Raw genomic sequence first — 19,960 nt, forward strand, 5'->3', positions numbered from 1 at the left:
CTCATAGAATGAGTTGGGGAGTGTTCCTCCCTCTGCAATATTTTGAGGAAGAGTTTGAGAAGGATAGGTGTTAGCTCTTCTCTAAATGTTTGATAGAATTCGCCTGTGAAGCCATCTGGTCCTGGGCTTTTGTTTGTTGGAAGATTTTTAATCACAGTTTCAATTTCAGTACTTGTGATTGGTCTGTTTATATTTTCTATTTCTTCGTGGTTCAGTCTTGGCAGGTTGTGCATTTCTAAGAATTTGTCCAGTTCTTCCAGGTTGTCTATTTTATTGGCATAGAGTTGCTTGTAGTAATCTCTCATGATCGTTTGTATTTCTGCAGTGTCAGTTGTTACTTCTCCTTTTTCATTTCAAATTCTAGTGATTTGAGTATTCTCCCTTTTTCTCTTGATGAGTCTGGCTAATGGTTTATCAATTTTGTTTATCTTCTCATAGAACCAGGTTTTAGTTTTATTGATCTTTGCTATTGTCTCCTTCATTTCTTTTTCATTTATTTCTGATCTGATCTTTATGATTTGTTTCCTTCTGCTATCTTTGGGGTTTTTTTGTTCTTCTTTCTCTAACTGTTTTAGGTGCAAGGTTAGGTTGTTTATTCGAGATGTTTCCTGTTTCTTGATGTAGGCTTGTATTGCTATAAACTTCCCTCTTAGAACTGCTTTTGCTGCATCCCATAAGTTTTGGGTCATCGTGTCTCCATTGTCATTTGTTTCTAGGTATTTTTTGATTTCCCCTTTGATTTCTTCAGTGATCACTTCATTACTAAGTAGTGTATTGTGTAGCCTCCATGTGTTTGTATTTTTTACAGATCTTTTCCTGTAATTGATATCTAGTCTCATAGCGTTGTGGTCGGAAAAGATACTTGATATGATTTCAATTTTCTTAAATTTACCAAGGCTTGACTTGTGACCCAAGATATGATCTATCCTGGAGAATGTTCCATGAGCACTTGAGAAAAATGTGTATTCTGTTGCTTTGGGGTGGAATGTCCTATAAATATCAATTAAATCCATCTTGTTTAATGTATCATTTAAAGCTTGTGTTTCCTTATTTATTTTCATTTTGGATGGTCTGTCCATTGGTGAAAGTGGGGTGTTAAAGTCCCCTGCTATGACTGTGTTACTGTTGATTTCCCCTTTTATGGCTGTTAGTATTTGCCTTATGTATTGAGGTGCTCCTATGTTGGGTGCATAAATATTTACAATTGTTATACCTTCTTCTTTGATCGATCCCTTGATCATTATGTAGTGTCCTTCCTTGTCTCTTGTAATATTCTTTATTTTAAAGTCTATTTTGTCTGATATGAGAATTGCTACTCCAGCTTTCTTTTGATTTCCATTTGCATGGAATATCTTTTTCCATCCCCTCACTTTCAGTCTGTATGTGTCCCTAGGTCTGAAGTGAGTCTCTTGTAGACAGACCTGTATATACGGGTCTTGTTTTTGTATCCATTCAGCCAGTCTGTGTCTTTTAGTGGGAGCATTTAATCCATTTACATTTAAGGTAATTATCGATATGTATGTTCCTATTCCCATTTTCTTAAATGTTTTGGGTTTGTTATTGTAGGTGTTTTCCTTCTCTTGTATTTCTTGCCTAGAGAAGTTCCTTTAGCATTTGTTGTAAGGCTGGTTTGGTGGTGCTGAACTCTCTCAGCTTTTGCTTGTCTGTAAAGGTTTTAATTTCTCCATCAAATCTGAATGAGCTCCTTGCTGGGTAGAGTAATCTTGGTTGTAGGTTTTTCTCCTTCATCACTTTAAGTATATCCTGCCACTCCCTTCTGGCTTGCAGAGTTTCTGCTGAAAGATCAGCTGTTAACCTTATGGGGATTCCCGTGTGTGTTATTTGTTGTTTTTCCCTTGCTGCTTTTAATATGTTTTCTTTATATTTAATTTTTGATAGTTTGATTAATATGTGTCTTGGCGTGTTTCTCCTTGGATTTATCCTGTATGGGACTCTCTGTGCTTCCAGGACTTGATTAACTATTTCCTTTCCCATATTAGGGAAGTTTTCAACTATAATCTCTTCAAATATTTTTTTCAGTCCATTTCTTTTTCTCTTCTTCGTCTGGGACCCCTATAATTCGAATGTTGGTGCGTTTAATGTTGTCCCAGAGGTCTCTGAGACTGTCCTCAGTTCTTCTCATTCTTTTTTCTTTATACTGCTCTGCAGTAGTTATTTCCACTATTTTATCTTCCAGGTCACTTATCCGTTCTTCTGCCTCAGTTATTCTGCTTTTGATCCCTTCTAGAGTATTTTTAATTTCATTTATTGTGTTTTTCATCGTTGCTTGGTTCCTCTTTAGTTCTTCTACGTCCTTGTTAAGTGTTTCTTGCATTTTGTCTATTCTGTTTCCAAGATTTTGGATCATCTTTACTATCATTATTCTGAATTCTTTTTCAGGTAGACTGCCTATTTCCTCTTCATTTGTTAGGTCTGGTGTGTTTTGACCCTGCTCCTTCATCTGCTGTGTGTTTTTCTGTCTTCTCATTTTGCTTATCTTACTGTGTTTGGGGTCTCCTTTTCACAGGCTGCAAGTTCGTAGTTCCCGTTGTTTTTGGTATCTGTCCCCAGTGGCTAAGGTTGGTTCAGTGGGTTGTGTAGGCTTCCTGGTGGAGGGGACTAGTGCCTGTGTTCTGGTTGATGAGGCTGCATCTTGTCTTTCTGGTGGGCACGTCCACGTCTGGTGGTGTGTTTTGGGGTGTCTGTGGCCTTATTATGATTTTAGGCAGCCTCTCTGCTAATGGATGGGGCTGTGTTCCTGTCTTGCTAGTTGTTTGGCATAGGGTGTCCAGCACTGTAGCTTGCTGGTCATTGAGTGAAGCTGGGTCTTGATGTTGAGATGGAGATCTCTGAGAGATTTTCACCGTTTGGTATTACGTGGAGCCGGGAGGCCTCTTGTGGACCAGTGTCCTGAAGTTGGCTCTCCCACCTCAGAGGCACAGCCCTGATGCCTGGCTGGAGCACCAAGAGCCTTTCGTCCACACGGCTTTTGGGAGGTCTCACGTCTTCTGCCAGCATTCAGTGGGTGTTCTGTAGGAGCAGTTCCACGTGTAGATGTATTTCTCATGTATCTGTGGGAAGGAAAGTGATCTCCGCGTCTTACTGTTCCGCCATCTTGCCCCGCCCTCCTCATTCTTTACTTGCATTATTTTATTTATTCCTCACAGCTCTGTGAGGTAGGTATTGTTTTTATCCCAATTATACAGATGAAGGAACTGAGGCTTGGCGGTATCCTTTGTGCTTCCTTCTCATCTTCTTAAACTATAATCTTTCAAGTGTCCAGCCTCAGTTCTCCCAGCGTAATGCAATAACATTCTTTCAGTTGCTTGGGCCAGAACCCTGGTCATCATGCTCTACCTGCATCCCATCTATCAGCAAATTCTACCAGCAGAGTCTGACTGCGACCTTTACGTCTATCACCGTGATCCAGGCAATGAACTTGCTTTCCTAGGTTATTTCAGTAGTTTCTAAATTGATCTCCCTGCTTCCACCTTTGCCTTCTTGTGTTCTTGACATAACAGCAGAATGATCCTATTAAAATGTAAGATCATGTCACTCCTCTGCTCAATATTTTCTCGTGGTTTTCCACTTCAGAGAAAATGCTGAAGTCGTTGCTGGGGCTGACAAAGTGAACTACTCTCCCCATCTCATCTCCATTACATTCTCTCTTTGCTTTCTCCACTTCTTGGCTTCCTTGTTGTTGTTCCAATAAGCCAGGCACATTCCTGCCTCAGGGACTTTGTGCTTGCTGTTACTCCCTTTAAACTGAAAAATTTTCCCTAGATATCCACAGGGTTTGTTCCTTCATTTCTTTAGGTCTCTATTCAGATGTCAACTTACCAGTGGGGCCTTTTTTGACTACTCTGTTTAAAATTGCAACTGCCTCACCCTTGCCTGTCAGCCCTTCCTGACCCCTTTCTCTGTTTTATTTTTTTTCCATAGCATCATCTGACACACTAAATATATTATTTGCTTATTTGTAAATACCTGCACTAGTTTTTAACCTCCATGAGGGCAGGGACTTTTATTGTTTTTTCATTAATCTGTCCTCACTGTCTAGAATAATGTCTTTGATACATGGTAGGTACTCAAAATATGTTTGTCCTGGGTCTATTGAATTCAGGATCCACTGAAAAATAACTGGATATATGGTTTTGCTTTGTGGAAGACGGAATTCCACCATGGCAGTGCCACTTCTCAATGTCCTTGTCTGAGTCGTCTGCAGCCTTCTGCTGCAGCGCCTGTATCCCATCTCATCCGTAGTTCAAGAGCACCTACATCTTCTGATTTCTAGTTGGGTCTTCCTTCCTCTTACCAATGTTTGTATGCCCTTAAACATTGTTCTCCTCTGAAATTTATTATTAATGTAGAAAGAATCTTGATTTATAATAAGTGATGAAATAATGCTCTCTTATGCTGTGCTTTATTTTGTGCTTTTCTTTCCTTTTTTCCAAATGGCATTCTTAGGATAAGAAAGAGAAAAAAACCTCAGCAAATTTTACTAGTTCAGCTTGTTCTGTAATATCGGTTTCAACAGAGAAGAGAAAACTGGTGAGTGTTTAGATACTGTAACTAACTCTAAAAATTATTTATATTTAAGTTTTAATGTGCAGTTAGAAGGTTTATGATATAAATTCCCCCACTACTTTTCCATTATTTATTTTTTTTAATTTTTAATTTTTTATTATTTATTTATTATTTTTAGTTTTGGCTGTGTTGGGTCTTCGTTTCTGTGCGAGGGCTTTCTCCAGTTGCGGCAAGTGGGGGCCACTCTTCATCGCGGCGCGTGGGCCTCTCACTATCGCAGCCTCTCTTGTTGTGGAGCACAGGCTCCAGACGCTCAGGCTCAGTAGTTGTGGCTCACGGGCCCAGTTGCTCCGTGGCATGTGGGATCTTCCCAGACCAGGGCTCGAACCCGTGTCCCCTGCATTGGCAGGCAGACTCTCAACCACTGTGCCACCAAGGAAGCCCTCCATTAATTTTTTTCTTTATATTATTCTTACTTTTTGATAGCCGATAGACAGAAAACCAGTTTTTTCTTTCTGCTGCTCACTAAAAAGCGTTTATCAAGTTCTTTGTTTCTTTGTGCTAATAGACCCTATTATGCGGGATTAGACCGCATGAATATAAATTTAGACAGTTTTCAGGTCTTTCCCCAGATATGGTTATATTTATCTTTACAATTTCATTTTGAGATAGCCAAGGCACATACAGTGTTTGCATTTTCAGATTCAGAAATAGAGATTCAGAAAGTTAAGTGACTTGTCAAAGGACACAAAATTATTTGCAGCAACAGAGCCAAGTCCAGATTTCTTTCCACTGTCTCACCAGTGATTTGAAACAGTGACAGCAGACCAAACACATTAACCTAGTACATGGGTGGTTGTGAAGTACTCATCATATTCAAGTGGGAGTTAGGTGTATATCAGGATAGCTACACAGTTGTTTTAGGTAATAAGAGAAGGTAGTTGTGAAAGTTCCATGAATGCAGAGTTGGGTTTTTAAGAATTTGTTTTCATGTAATGAAACTGCTGTTGCAATTTATTCTTGCTTTATTAAACTTGTTAAAACACTGATTTCATCATATTTCTCCTCTGTTGAAAAATCTTCTATTACTTTTTTAGTTTATCATTTAGGACCGTCTTAAATTTGGTCACACCTTAACTATCCAGTTTTCTTTTTTTTCTTCCTCAAAACAGTCCTGCTTCTAGCGAGGCAAGTTTATTTTCTCTCTGCTGAATTTACACCAGTAGCCTACAGCTTCTTAGGATGCCTAAGCATTTTTAACTGAGAATGCCTTTTTCTTTTACCCATTAATCTTTATTCAATATATGTTCAATCTTTAGCATATTTTTTGTCTACCTTTTTTTCCTAGGTACATTCCAACTTTTGGTGTTTGAGGTTTTGAACTCTTTTTACAACTTACTGTTTATTGTACTGCTTTGACACTTATGTCCTTTATATTAGGTTATTTGTACATATCCTTCTACTTCTTTCTACTTTATCCTTTTACTGCACTCTGAACTCTTTAGGACAGGGACTATACCCTCTTTCTCTATTATTTTTCTTGTGCCTAGCTCTTGTCCCCAGAATACATAGAGAGACAGGGTGGTAGAATAGAGAGGGTGGACAGATCTGGTTTCAGATCACGGCTCTGCTACTAACTTGCTCTGTGACATTGAGGATATTTTTGCTCTGTTTGAGCCTTGGGTACTTTATCTGTAAAACGGAGATGATAATAATAGCTGTCTCACAAGTTTATTGGAAAGATTTTTAGTAAATTATTGTGTCAACCTATTCACTAACACATAGGTATGGAAAAAATACCATCTCCCAATCTCCTTCCCCAGTGCACAATTTATATTTCCTAAATGATATTGTTTTTTTTTCCAGAAATCAGATCATGCACATATTCTGTACTGTAATATAAAAAGAAGACAAGAACTGAAAAGGTAAGTTTTCTCTTTTTCTTGATATATTTTCACTTTTTTTTAGCTTTGAATTGTGAGACTAAATACTTAGATTCGCAAAATCCTTTATTTTGTTTAGTACTGTTTTGCATGCAAATATTTATAGCTAAATCACAGATTATGATTAATTTTCTTAATATTTGTATAAATTTAAGAAAAGTTGAGTGAAATGAAAAGTCTATCAGAATTCTATGCTATGTAAATGCTACTTTCAAATAAAATGTAAATTTTTATCTCAAGTAAGTTGATTTTGACGCACTCTTATAAGATATATAACTTCATTATATATAGTAATGGAAGAGATTATGAGGCTGATTTAATAATTTTGGATAAATTATCTTTGCATATTACCCATGAAGAGAATATGTAACTTATTGAATTGGTAAGGTTCTAAAACCATGTTAATTAAAAACAGGTTATGGCTACAACTAGAGAAATTGGGGAATAGTGTTAGGAATAATGGAGATTATTTCTCCTTAGTTTTCTGTGTTCTTTGGATCAAAAATTCAGAGAATTTTGTGGGGAAGGAATTCTTGCCAACTAATGGGGGTAAATAAGTATAAAAAGTATAATGCATGATGAAAGTTGGTAAGATCAAAGTTTCTCTGAAAATAAGGAGTTACAGGAAAACAATTAAAGTGGCATTAAATCTATAAATAAAACTTCTGCTTCCCTGACAAGCTCAGTTAATGTTTGCTAAAATCAAAAAATCCAGCTTGCCTCTGACTCTTTTTCAGTTTTTCTTTTGAATCATCTTTTTTTTGTGAATCTTTGTCTCTATATTATTATCTGTTGAAGTATACTCTGTCACAAATTTCATGTTATATTGACTATCACTTTCTAAATTTTTCAGATTTTTAATGCCTTTTGTACTAGTATCTGGTTTTTTAAAAAAAATTTAAGTTCTGAAACACTGCCTGATTTTTCACTAGTTACCTTTTGCTTAAGAACACATTTTCTAGCCTTGATTTTATATCCATGTATAAGAGTGTAAATGGAGTTCTGATCTATATACTCTACCCCCTTGGACTTACTCATATAGTCTCTGGAAGGAGGAAAAAATAATGTTGAATTATTTTGAGAATAGGATCAAAATTATTCTAAGGATGCAATGAAGTTCAACTTGGCATCAGTATTTATTCAAAATCTGCTACTTGGCTTCAGCCCTTGCATCATTGAATAGTTAGTTGAATGTCTTATTCAATGACATTTCTGTATCTCTGAACCCAGGTGTGATCAATGACCATGCTATTGTGTGAGTTATTATCACATCTAATCAGGGTAACAATATCAGTAATATGAACAGTGCAAAGCATCTAGATTTATTGTTAATCTCTGATTATTTACTTTCAGATGTTGGTGAAGTAGTTTAGATGTAACTCGTGAAATTTTCTTTTGTCAAAGACAAAAGTATATGGCATACAATATACTTCAGAACGACCTTGTCGTGCATTTAAACAATGTGGTATATATTTGAAACGTTGATTGGACAAAAGAAAGCTGTAACACGGTGCTTAGTAGATATCAATATCAGTAATGCGGGATTTCTCATGACCATTGGTTGCCTGCAGAGAAAATGATTCATTTGAGGTTGTTGTTTACTTCCTGGAGCAGTAAACAAACTTATTTGCCTTAAGGTTATAAGTATTTCTTTATGATACATGGCATCTTCCGAAAAGATCTCCCTATTCAACTACAGGGAAGGTCCCGAAATTGATGTGCAAACATTGGAAGCTGAGATGTAGGTGGAAAATCAGAGAGAATTTTGTCATCCTGAAAGCCAGTTACATTGTATTGTTACCACAATTCCAGATCCTTGGTTTAAGTACATATACATGAATTTTTTAGCAATAAAAATATAAGCAAAGGCAGCAGTCTTTTGAAAATATTCAGAAAGCATTTCGTCAAGTTGCACACAGTTTGTGGGATTTCTTCAATAAAAATTGCATCATAACCATTGGCCAAATCTTTAAGTCCAGGAGTTGAAAAGGAGATAAGTTTTATCTCAGTTAGTATTAGAGAGATGGTAATATTGCCATCAGCAGTACCCATTATTGGCAGAATTAACCAAAAAGTACTTTATTCTTCATTTGACCTAAGTTGAAAGTAAGTATGTGATTTAATATCCTAAATGTGCATTATGATGGCTGATGGAGTAATCTAGCCACTGGTAATGTTGAGCAATTATTTTTCTTGCCGTATATCATGTTTTAAAACCTTGGTTACTAAATTTTGGGACTTTCCTGGTGGTCCAGTGGTTAAAACTCCGTGCTTCCACTGCAGGGGACATGGGTTCGATCCCTGGTCGGGGAACTAAGACCCCACATGCTGCGTGGCGTGGCCAAAAAAATAAAAATAAAACCTTGGTTACTAAATTTTAAAATAATCTAATTATAAAAATTAAATTTTTGACAAGATTTCACATTTATTTTTGTATCACAAGAGTTCACTCTAGGATGGTGATATTTAGCTTCAGCTGATATTGAGCTTACGCTTAAGTCATTCATAAAAAATAAGTATTTGCTATATGTCTAACATGTCTAAAAAGATCTCAGAACTTTAGTATTTTGGGTTGCAAATATACAACTGCATTATCACAATATAGCATTTTGCAAAACTAGTTGATAAGAGGTAACTTTAAGATTTAATTTTGCTGGTCTTTTAAAAGGTATTATAATGCTGAGTTTTTATTAATTATGACCATATGGACCATGGTGCATAGATTGCTGTGAAATATGCAGTATAGGGCTGTTGTGAAGAAAAAAATAAAATAGGAATTTTAAACTGCTCAGAGAACTACAGGGTCCTGTTAAAATTTTTCTTTTGTTTGTTGTTTTTCTGATTTTTCTTTAATACAGTTGATGTCTTATATACTATTAAGTGTCAAGCTAGGGTCCTATTAAAGTTTTGTTTTATTGCTACTTATTAACAGATAAATAATGATAGGCAGTCTTTTTGTAGAAAGAGATAGTAAAGAAAGTAAAACCAGATGAAGACTCAGGTGAAACTCCTATAGAAACTCTGAGATGTTTATAGTTTGCTGTTGCATAATTAATTATTTGAGAAGTCACTTATTGACCATCTCTTTCTCCCCTGCTGGACGGTAAATTAATTGGGGGTACGGACTGTATTTGTTATGTCCTCCGCTGCCTCCCAGTGCCCGGCAGAGTGACAGGTGCTTAAAAGGCACTTAAGGATTTACTGATAGAAATTAATGGATTGTGGTTCGTCGAATTTTTTTCCCCTTTCTTTCTGACTACAAAGTAATATCTAGTTTTATTAAGCAGGAAAATGTTATCACTTCTAGCTATTGCTGCTTCTAAAACTTTTTAGCACATTTCTTTCTAGCTTTTTTACTATGCTAGAAAACTGTTGAGACTGCATTATGTATACAGGTTTGTGCCCTACTTGTTCTCTGCTTAATATTATATCAATATGTTTCGTTATGTCTTTGAAAACTTTTCATAAACATCATTTGAAATGACTATGACACTCCATCATACTCGATAGAATGACATGTTTTTTAGTCATTTCAAAAATTTTAGCATTTATCTTGTACCTGATTTTTTGCTCTTATAAATAGCCCTGAATTGAATATTTTGCTGTTATTATTTTTTAGTCCATTTCTGCTTTTTTTCCTCCTTGGTATAGATTTCTAAAGTGCGAATTACTAAGAAGTCAAAGGATAAGAACATTTTTAGAATTCTTAATTATATTGTCAGATTCCTTTGTGTAACTGTTAAATCATTTTGCATTTCCACTAGCAACATATGAGAGGGTCCATTTTACAATTTCTTGCTGGTGTTTAATGTTATTTAAAAACCTTTGCTAATCTGATAGAAGAAAATGGTATGTTGTAATTAGCATGTCTGTGACTTCTAGGGAAGTCAGACTTTTTTCCCCAAAGTGTTTATTAGCTATTCCCTTTTTCTCTTTCATTAATTTTCTGTTTATGCCTTATTCTAGAGTCTTAGTACTTTTTTTTTTGAATTTTATTTTATTTATTTTTTTATACAGCAGGTTCTTATTAGTTACCCATTTTATATATATTAATGTATATATGTCAATCCCAATCTCCCAATTCATCCCACCACTACCCCTGCCCCGCCACTTTCCCTCCTTGGTGTCCATATGTTTGTTTAGAGTCTTAGTACTTTTTGATGAGCTTTTTATTTACTAAGGCTAATAAGCTGTCACATATGTAGTAAATACCATTTCCAAGCTCTTTTAATTTTATTATTTTTTAATATGCTAAAGTTTTAAAGTAAATAGTCATTTACGTTTACTGTTTTCCTTTGTGATTTTTCCCACTGCTATTAAGTTTAGGAAGTTCTCTATTAAGAAATCAGATAAATATTCCCTTTTTCCCCTATGGTTTTTAAGTATTTAATATGAAGTAGAGCAGTTATGGAAATAATTATTTTGCACTTAAGTGTTTAATCTGTTTGAAATTATACCGTCTGGTATTATATAAAGCTGTACGTTTGTGGTGTTTTTTTCCAAATAGCAAACCAGTTATTCCAATACCGTTTGTTGAGTAATCCTTTCCACTTCATTCTTAATGTAGCCATTTCTTACTTTTTATGAAGTTCCTATCAGGCCAGTTCTTTCATTTCCTAACTAAAATGATACAGTGCAATATTACATATTATCATGTACTCTTGTAACGTAACCTAGTTTTCTGTGCTGCTTTACAGACTGAATGTAGAAACTGACACTCCAAGAAAGAGACCAAAACTTAGTTCTTCATCCCAAGGACTTGTTAAACTCCAAGAAACATCATACTCAAATGATAATCAAATTATTTCTCAGAGTCCTTCTTCAAATGGAACTAAAAAAGGTATAAGTAAATGTGTAGATTTTAAAGTTAAAGATATTAAATTGACAAATGTTAAGAGTGAGCTGGACCATGGAATTAAAAACTTTAGCAGTCCTAAGATTGCCAAAGATGTGAGACCTAAAGCTGAAGGCCAGGCAAGTGAAAAAAAATGGCCTCATTTACTTGCTCAGAGGGAGAAGATGAAGGAACTCAAGAAAGAAAGGTACAAAAAATTTAGAGACAGTTCTGAAAAATATGTTTTGGAGAAATGCAAGAGAATCCAATTTTCTCAGGATTATAAGTCCAACAAGATAATTAAGGAACCCCTCGAATCTAGAAGAAGAAAGATCAATTTCAAAATCCTAGGAGAATCCCGTGAAAGCCTCCAGAAGCTTGTAGAAGAAAATGTCTTCAGTTTAGATTCTAACAAGTTAAAGACTAAGCAGGAGAAAAAAGAATGCCTGGAAGGCTCCCAGGTTTCGTTAAATTTGACAAGGCACAAAAGTGAACATTTATTTTCAGATTCCACGTATAAGCAGACTGTTCGTGAGTGGGAAGGAAAATATCATGAGCATCAAAGAAGTAATGATTCAAGTTCTAGTGAAATCCTAACCCAGGTAAGGTAGTGCAAAATGAATATAGTCTTTAGCAAAGAGTTTTAATATACTTAGGTTTGTGTTGTTTCTATTATAGATAATGATCATACAGAGCTGATTCTATTTAGTCAGGAAGATAATATTGATTCTTTTATTTTACCACGATAATTCCAACTTCCTTAGGAAGCTATCCTGGCAAGTATCAAGGATCCAAAATAGGAGGGAATGTGTAAAAATATAGAAAGAAGCCATTATAGATTGTTCTATCAGAATAGCACTGTGACAGTCTTAGGCTCTTCTCTAACTCCAGGAACTATAGAACATCCAGGGGTTATTATTCCAAATAGCTATTCGTTTAACAAATTATTTTTTGAATGCCCTATATGCCAGGCACCACAATCACTGTCTTTGTTTTCAGAGACTCACTTAATATGAGGAGACACAGAAACAGCCACCTCAGGTCTGATCAGTACTTATCACCTAATATGGGAATACACAGCAGGGGATTAACATGGCCTTGGTGCGCCATGGAGGGATTAATTCAGGAAGGTTTACTGGAGGGGATAACAAGTAAACTGAGAACTGAGGATTGAATAGGAGTTATTCAGGTGCAGACAAGGTGGAGTGAGATGGGAGAAGCAGGGATGTTCCAGGCAAAGGGAACTATGTGTACAGAGATCCAGGCTAGAAGGCTTGGCATACCTTGTTTTGCTTCTAAATTATGTAATAAGTCAGCATTTGTGGACTAATTTGAGAACCTAATTGCTACAGCCTTGTTTCTATGGCAAATAACATTATTTATTGATACCTTTAAGACAACTTTTAGAACTTTGGAACTTCAGAAGTTCTGAAATTTAGAGACTGCTTAAAAACAGGCGGTGGTGGAGCCTACCTACTTTAGGAATCAAGACTACAGAGTGTAGTATAAGATACTTCCTTTGAAAAATGGAGGGGTTGTAACTAGGGAGGCCAGAAGAGCTTGAGAGAGAGTACTCTTTGTTCACTGAACTTGAAGGACTCCAAAGAAGGAAAAAATTGAGTTTGTTCTTTTTATTGCTTTCTCAAAGGAAAGCTACAGTTTTCTTCTTGTGCTCTATAACCAGTTCTGTAGAGTAGCATGCAAGCAAGGAATCTGAATTTTCCAGTATGTTTAACAGACATCTTTGTATCATTGTTTGGTGTTCCCCTCGTGCTGTACATCTGAGGAACAGTATGAGAAATCCCTGCACTGCATCTTATAGGTTTTTTTGCTCTCTGTAGAATTACTACACAAACCAAAAGAGATGCATAGCATGAATATTAAGTTGTAGGGGAAGCAATTTTTGCATGATTACTTTTCAGTTATTGGAATTAAAACTCTTTATATTCCTTTGATAGCAGTCTTATCTGACTCAAAGTCATGTAGACACAGGAGCAGCAAGTAAATATTGTTCTTATCTTGAATATATTATCGTTAGCATATTATTGACAGTAGCTAATCATCTTAATATTATATTTGTTGTTTTGTTTTCCTCGTAAATTCCTCAGTAGATAATTATCTTCCTAAAATAATGAGTGTACCTTACAAAGAAATAACTGTATTTTCTGGATTTAGTAATCCTGTTATGCTTTCCTAGGAGAAAGTGACTTATTTTGTTTCTTAGGTTTTACAGTCCTTTGATACAGACCCTTCTCAGTTTGCACCCTCCCCTCACCATTGCTAACTAATGTTCTAGAGATTTGTGGTTTATAGGCCACTTTTATAAACGGTATCCCACTTAATTCTTATGAGTCTGTGGGGTAGAGGTTCATCAGTTTATCAAACATTAATTAAAGATACCGATTATGTGTTAGGTTCTAGGGATTTAGAGATGAATAAGATGCTTTTTACCCTCAAGAAGTTCCCAGGGAGGTAGATTAGTAAACAAATACAATTGCAAATACAGTGAAGTAAATATTAGAGCCCTAGGAATTTGGCTGGTATTAGTATAAATTTGGGAGTGAGTTAAGGAAGGGCTTATTAAGGTGGGGATTCTTAAGCTTGGTATTGAAAAATGTGTAGAGCAAAGAATAGAAGTGTTGTCCTGTCAGGGGAGAGGATCAGTTGTGTAATGGCCCAGAGTTATGAAATTGCATGGCAAGACCCTACGTGGGCACTTAAGTTGTTCATTTTGACTTGAGTTGAGATGTGTAGAGAATCTATAGAAGAGGAAGTTGGAGAGGAAGCGAGGGTCCAGAAAATGGATTTCTTTATCTCTCATGGGAAAGATTGTTTTTTATCTTGTAGATAGTACAGAGCCATTGAAATGTAATCAAGGAAGCAGTATAATCAGGTTTTTAGTTTGGAATCACTCTAGCAGATAAAACCATTTATACCATCATTATTGTCATTCCCTTTTGTCATCTCCAGGGAAGGCTTTATCCTGGTCCATGTATTTAATAAAGTATGGTAGGGGAAGGCAAACATTTAACACCCACTAAGACTTTCTTTTATAATAAGGAGGAGGTTTTCCAGGAAAACTGACACGAACTTTTCTGGATTTGGAGGTAACAGAAAATTTATTGAAATCACTGAAAGTGACCTGTGGTCAAAGAGAGTGAAGGGTAGTAGTAAAAGAATGAAAAGCCTTCAAATGTCAGGAGTTGCAGGAAGTTCTATAATAATCTCTAGCTTGGTTGGCACTCCTTAGCTGAAAAGAACCTAAAGCTCTAGTGAGATTTAAAGTCAGGTGGAAAAGGCATTATAAAACCCAGGGTCATGGAATAGTAAAGCTATAATGGGCCTATGTGTGTGATGTATGTGGTGTTGTATCAGGTGAAGATTGATGTTGGGTAGTTTGGGTAGAAGCTGAATTCCCAATAAAGCAACATATGATACACTTGTTTAAAGAGGGTCTAATTTTTATACAGTGTCTTGTAAAATACAAGTTTGGTGAGTTTGGTGTTTGGAGAATTCTTAGAAGATGATTTGGTTCAGTAGTGGCTTTTGCTGAGTTTCTTGTCACCTGTATGTAGGGTTGAGTAAGTCTCATCCACTCACCAAAAGTGCCAGTGAAAAATTGAGATTTTCGATCTTTGCTAGGAGACAAAAAATAAAACACCCATAAATGATAACAGTTTTCAGCTTTTCCTCCCTCAGCCATATAATAATCTTCAAGTTCCCTTTGTTTTGTCATGTCACTTTTATAAATGGCTCATTTACTCCTGGATAAAAATTTCCCACCACCAAAGGCCAGCTCTTTTTACCTTTGCCATGGTTGTTCTTTTTTTTAGGGTGACGTGTTTTATCCTAGAAAACGAGTATTTTTAAAAATGTATATATATAGATGAGTAAACCCTAAAGAATTTCTGCTATGTTTCATAACTTAATAGAATGAGGCTTTTCTATTCTAGGGGCAATTTTTCATCTGGGGGCAGTTTTGCCTCTTAGGGGGGCATTTGGCAACTGACTTGATGGAGACATTTTTTTTTTTTTTCAGTTCATTGTTTTTCTTTTTATTGTGACTGTTTAAGTATGTACCCCCACACAACATAGTTTACTTGTATTTAAACTGAAGTATAAATCCTTTTCTCTTCAACTCCATTTACAATCAGATTTTATCTCTGTTACTCCACAGAAATTGCTTGGGCAAAGGAATGGAGACATTTTTGATTGTCAAGGTTGGGAGCGGGTAGGTATCTAGTGGGTAGAGGGAAGAGATACTTCTAAACATCCTACAATGCATAGGATAGCCCCCAAAACAAAGAATTACCTGATCCCAAATGTCGGTAGTGCCAAGGTTGAAAAACCTTACTCTAGGTATGTGCTTCGTAACTAATAAAATTACTTTTCATTTCAGAGTTTTGAAGCACCATGTTCTTCAGTGTCACTTGAAAGTATTCAAGATACAGATCAAGAGGTTACTGATATATTTATTTACTTTGAATATTTTTAATGAAATTAAGTCAAAGGGTTCCTATTTAAATAAAATATAATGAGTGTAAAAACCTTGATAGTATGAAAATAACAGTGATGGCTCTGCTTAATTCAATATATAAGTTTTTATGAAGCCATGAAAAACTATTTGGAGAAGTATTTACATTTACTTTATCACCTTTTGGCCTTTTTTTCTAATAACCTCTAATCTGTTTTGAATAAAGAGCATGGAGCCTGTGGCCCACAAGTTACATGAATTTTAAATTAATGTTATGTTTTTTCATGCTTATGCCTTGGCTTGCCAAAATGCAGTATGATATTAACATGTTTTGCCTCATTTTTCTAATTAGCAACAAGATGAACATTTGTTCAATGAAAATGAGGGCACATACATATTTACTTTTTACCTGTTGCTTCATTTCTCAGCTAGAATCTCCTGGTTGAACCTCATAGAATTATTGCATGCCATTTATCTCCCTGCTTCTAAATTAAATTAGATCATAGAACACTTTGTGTTTTTCTATTTAAAGGAGAACTTTAAAACCATACTGATTGCTTTTTATTTGGACAGTTATACTTTTATGTCTTTGGGTCAGTGCCCCTTGATAGAAGAAAGATTTCTCGCCTCTGCTCTAAAGTGAGATTATACTTTAATTCTTTGCATCAGAATACATCAGGGAACTACTTCCCCTGAAGCGAGAAGGGTATAAGGTCTGGATTTCAGTTTTAATGGTTCATAAACAATCTTAGAATCTTAGGAAAGGTGCTCGTCATCCAGATAAAAACATATTGGCTCCTTAAAATACTTCGAAGTGAGAATGGGAATGAGAATTAACTATTTTGGAAGTCTGTTTTGTACTGGGCTCTGTGTGAGGTTCTTCACATTATTTCATTTAATCCTTACAAAAAATACTAAAAGGATACAGATATTTAATATTCCTATTGTGTAGGTAAATGAGACCCATGGTTGTTAAATAATATGCTTTGCCTGAGGTTGCAGAAATAATAAAGTAAGAAGAGAAGAGCTATATTAGAAACCCTTGTGTATGTTTATAAATCTGTATTCTTTTATCATGTGGCTTTCATATATTTGTAAATTTTTTCTTTCCGCAAACTATCTCATATTAAGTGAATTAATTAAGAATAATTGCTTTCTCTCTTATTAATCTGCAGAGAAAATAATTCAAAATATTTTACTGCGGGTCTTTTGCAATTTAGATGCAGATAGTAGAAGAACTTCACGCTGCACGTATGGGAAAAAGTGTGGATTTACCTGTGGTTCACCTTCGGAGAGTTAACAAGTATGGAGATTGACTTGGTGGAAGATGATGTACATTCCTCTTCTGGTATATCCTATATACATATGACAGTTTTATGATCTCCTATGTTTTCTTAAGAATTAATGTGCCGACATTCAAATTTTATAATATTTAGAGGAAAAATGTTAAAATGTGCTTATTCGAAATAATAAAGTATATTTCTTTTAGCTGTAGGGTCTAAGATTTGTCTTATCATCATTTGCTTTATATATCTCACATTATTAGGCAGTTAGACATATTTTCTCTTTCTCCTTTTGCCAAGGGGCAGTAATCAGAGTTATGAGCTGTCTTTTATTTTTGCTCTTAATCATAACTTTTAACAATTTCAGCTTTGTAAAGCACTGATCAGAAATAATGCAAATTGCTCAAAGGTGTTATATTCATGGATTTCTTATTTATATAGTAAAATTGTGATTATTCTCACTCCTTGGAGAAGATAATGATAGATATTACCCAAAATATGTTAGTATACTGTTTTGAATTGTATTTGTAAAAATAGTAATGCTATGTTACATTCACATTGCATTTTTCAATTTATTAAGTGTTTTCCTATGCATCAACTTATCTGTTCCTCACATGACCCTATGAAATAACAGTGCTAGTATTATCTTTTTTCTTTCTTTTACACATTTGTCTTTTCAGTTATATTTCAGAGTACATTAAAATTAGCTTATGATTCCTAAGTACTTAACTACCAGTGATCAAGTACAGGGTTTGGCAACATAGTTACTGCTGGTGCAAGTTAATTTATGATTTAAAATCCACCCTTAAGCAATATACAATATTCTACTGGTAGATAATTAAACACTGATTACTGTTCTTTCTCTTAAGAATTGGAGTAAATGCATTTTTGTTTTTATTGTCTAAAGTACTGCCTTAAGAATGCTATCAAAGTTCTATGATATCAGAATTGTAGTTATTATACAAGTCTGTTATCAAATGTCATGAAATCCTCACTTTGCTCTTTTTCTCTAGCAAATACTGCTTCAGACAAAAAACTTTTAATTGTTGTTGACACAAATATACTGATGAATCATCTCAAATTTGTTAGAATTTTGAAGACAACAGAAATCCAAGGTATTTATAAAACACATTTACCAATTCTGATTTTCTTATTTGAGTTGATACTTTATATTAACAGTGATGTGGGTTTTTCCCCCCCCCACAAACTTATTTCCATTTGGATATGCTATTAAGTATGTGTGTGTATATATATATGAAGCATAATCAACTTAAGTTTAAAAAAAGAAAAAAGAGCCTTTACAGGTTAACCTAGCTTCTAAACTTACTCTTCTTTGATTTCCAGTAGTATTTATTTTTGTAACATTCTCTTGACATTTATATCTGATTTTAGTTCCTATTTTTATGTATTATCTCTTCATTTAGATTGTGAATTTCTTTAAAACTTTTAATTCTCCTATATATAGTTTGATTTAGTAGCTCAATACATATTTGTTGACTTCTAAGAAATCTTCTTATTTTTTAGGCTTCGACAGGCTTGTGTTAATAATTCCCTGGGTTGTTGTGCAAGAGCTGGATCGTATGAAGGCAGGAAAATTACTGAAACGTGCCGAGCACAAAGCTATACCTGCAGTTCATTTCATCAATGACAGTCTCAAAAATCAAGATAGAAAGCTATGGGGTCAATCAATACAACTTGCATCTCAAAAACTTTGTAAGTATTGTTCTCTCAGGCTGCTTCCTGATTAAGATTTGTTTGGATGCTGACTCATTAATGAAGGGAAATGGTGCAGAACTTTAAAAAAAATTAACAGTATTACAGTGTGAAATGGCAGGGCATAGTGATGCTTTGGCATATTCTGTTAGGCTTGGTTTGGAGGCCTTTGATTTTTATTTTTCTGCTTCTCCTAGACCTTCTTAGGTTATGTCCATATTTCACAGAGAGCGACTGTATAGTTCTGTATGCATAGTTGTCTATATTACAGTACTTTGGATTCTTTTTTTAAAATACCATGTTGAGTGATGAGGCCAGTAAGTGATCTATGTTTCTAATCATTACTGCATGCAGTTAATATAATGCAGAGGCAGGCACTGTTTACCTCTGGTTTGTCAGAACCTGTAATAAGGAGGTATTTTTATTATAGAGGTCTATAGATTTTCTCCTGATTTTTTTTCCATATTAGTTTTTTTTTTTTTAGTCATTTAAAAATCTTAGAACCTAAGTATGTTCTTCATGTTTTTATTTTATTTTTTATTTTTTTATCATTTTTAACATCTTATTGGAGTATAATTGCTTTACAATGGTGTGTTAGTTTCTGCTTTCTAACAAAGTGAATCAGCTATACATATACATATATCCCCATATCTCCTCCCACTTGCGTCTCCCTCCCACCCTCCCTATCCCACCCGTTGTTCTTCATATTTTATATAACTATTTGGAAAAAGATCTGTGTGTAAAGCAACACTGTTGCCTCTGCAGAGTTTATACATACATTTAGAGGATATATTTCATTCTTTAAAAATTTGTTTCTTTCCAACTCAGAAATATTTGTATATGTAGATTTATATTATTTTAAATATGGATTTATGTTGTCTACTGTATCCATATTCACCATAGGATATGAAAGAATTCATCTTTAGATGAATCTAATCATGAAATTAACCCTGAGAAGGCTTTTGGCGTAGCTGTTTAGTCTTAAATCTTTGAAGAAAAAGGGCCTCTCCCATTAATTCCTTTATTTATTCCCTTTACAAATATTTATTAGCTCTTAGTATATTCCAAATACAATGCTTATGCATTTGAGTAGGAACATCATGTGCTGTTTAAGAGCTTTAGAGGAAACCACTAAAAAAAAAAATCACTTATTAGAGTTAAGAAATATTAAAAATATTAGAATTAA

General features: G+C 34.8%; 1 protein-coding gene across 1 annotated transcript in view; it reads left to right on the plus strand.

The window, feature by feature from the left end:
• SWT1 (SWT1 RNA endoribonuclease homolog) overlaps positions 1-19,960 on the plus strand; it is a 101,998-nt gene that overhangs the window by 6,903 nt on the left and 75,135 nt on the right. Inside the window, 8 exon segments of the mRNA XM_036829500.1 lie at positions 4,468-4,551; positions 6,394-6,452; positions 11,168-11,906; positions 15,704-15,763; positions 16,999-17,055; positions 17,057-17,126; positions 18,075-18,176; positions 18,586-18,774. Coding sequence (XP_036685395.1) covers positions 4,468-4,551; positions 6,394-6,452; positions 11,168-11,906; positions 15,704-15,763; positions 16,999-17,055; positions 17,057-17,126; positions 18,075-18,176; positions 18,586-18,774 — 1,360 coding nt within the window.

The sequence above is a fragment of the Balaenoptera musculus genome, chromosome 1 (genome assembly GCF_009873245.2).
Source record: "Balaenoptera musculus isolate JJ_BM4_2016_0621 chromosome 1, mBalMus1.pri.v3, whole genome shotgun sequence".
Lineage (NCBI taxonomy): Eukaryota > Metazoa > Chordata > Mammalia > Artiodactyla > Balaenopteridae > Balaenoptera > Balaenoptera musculus.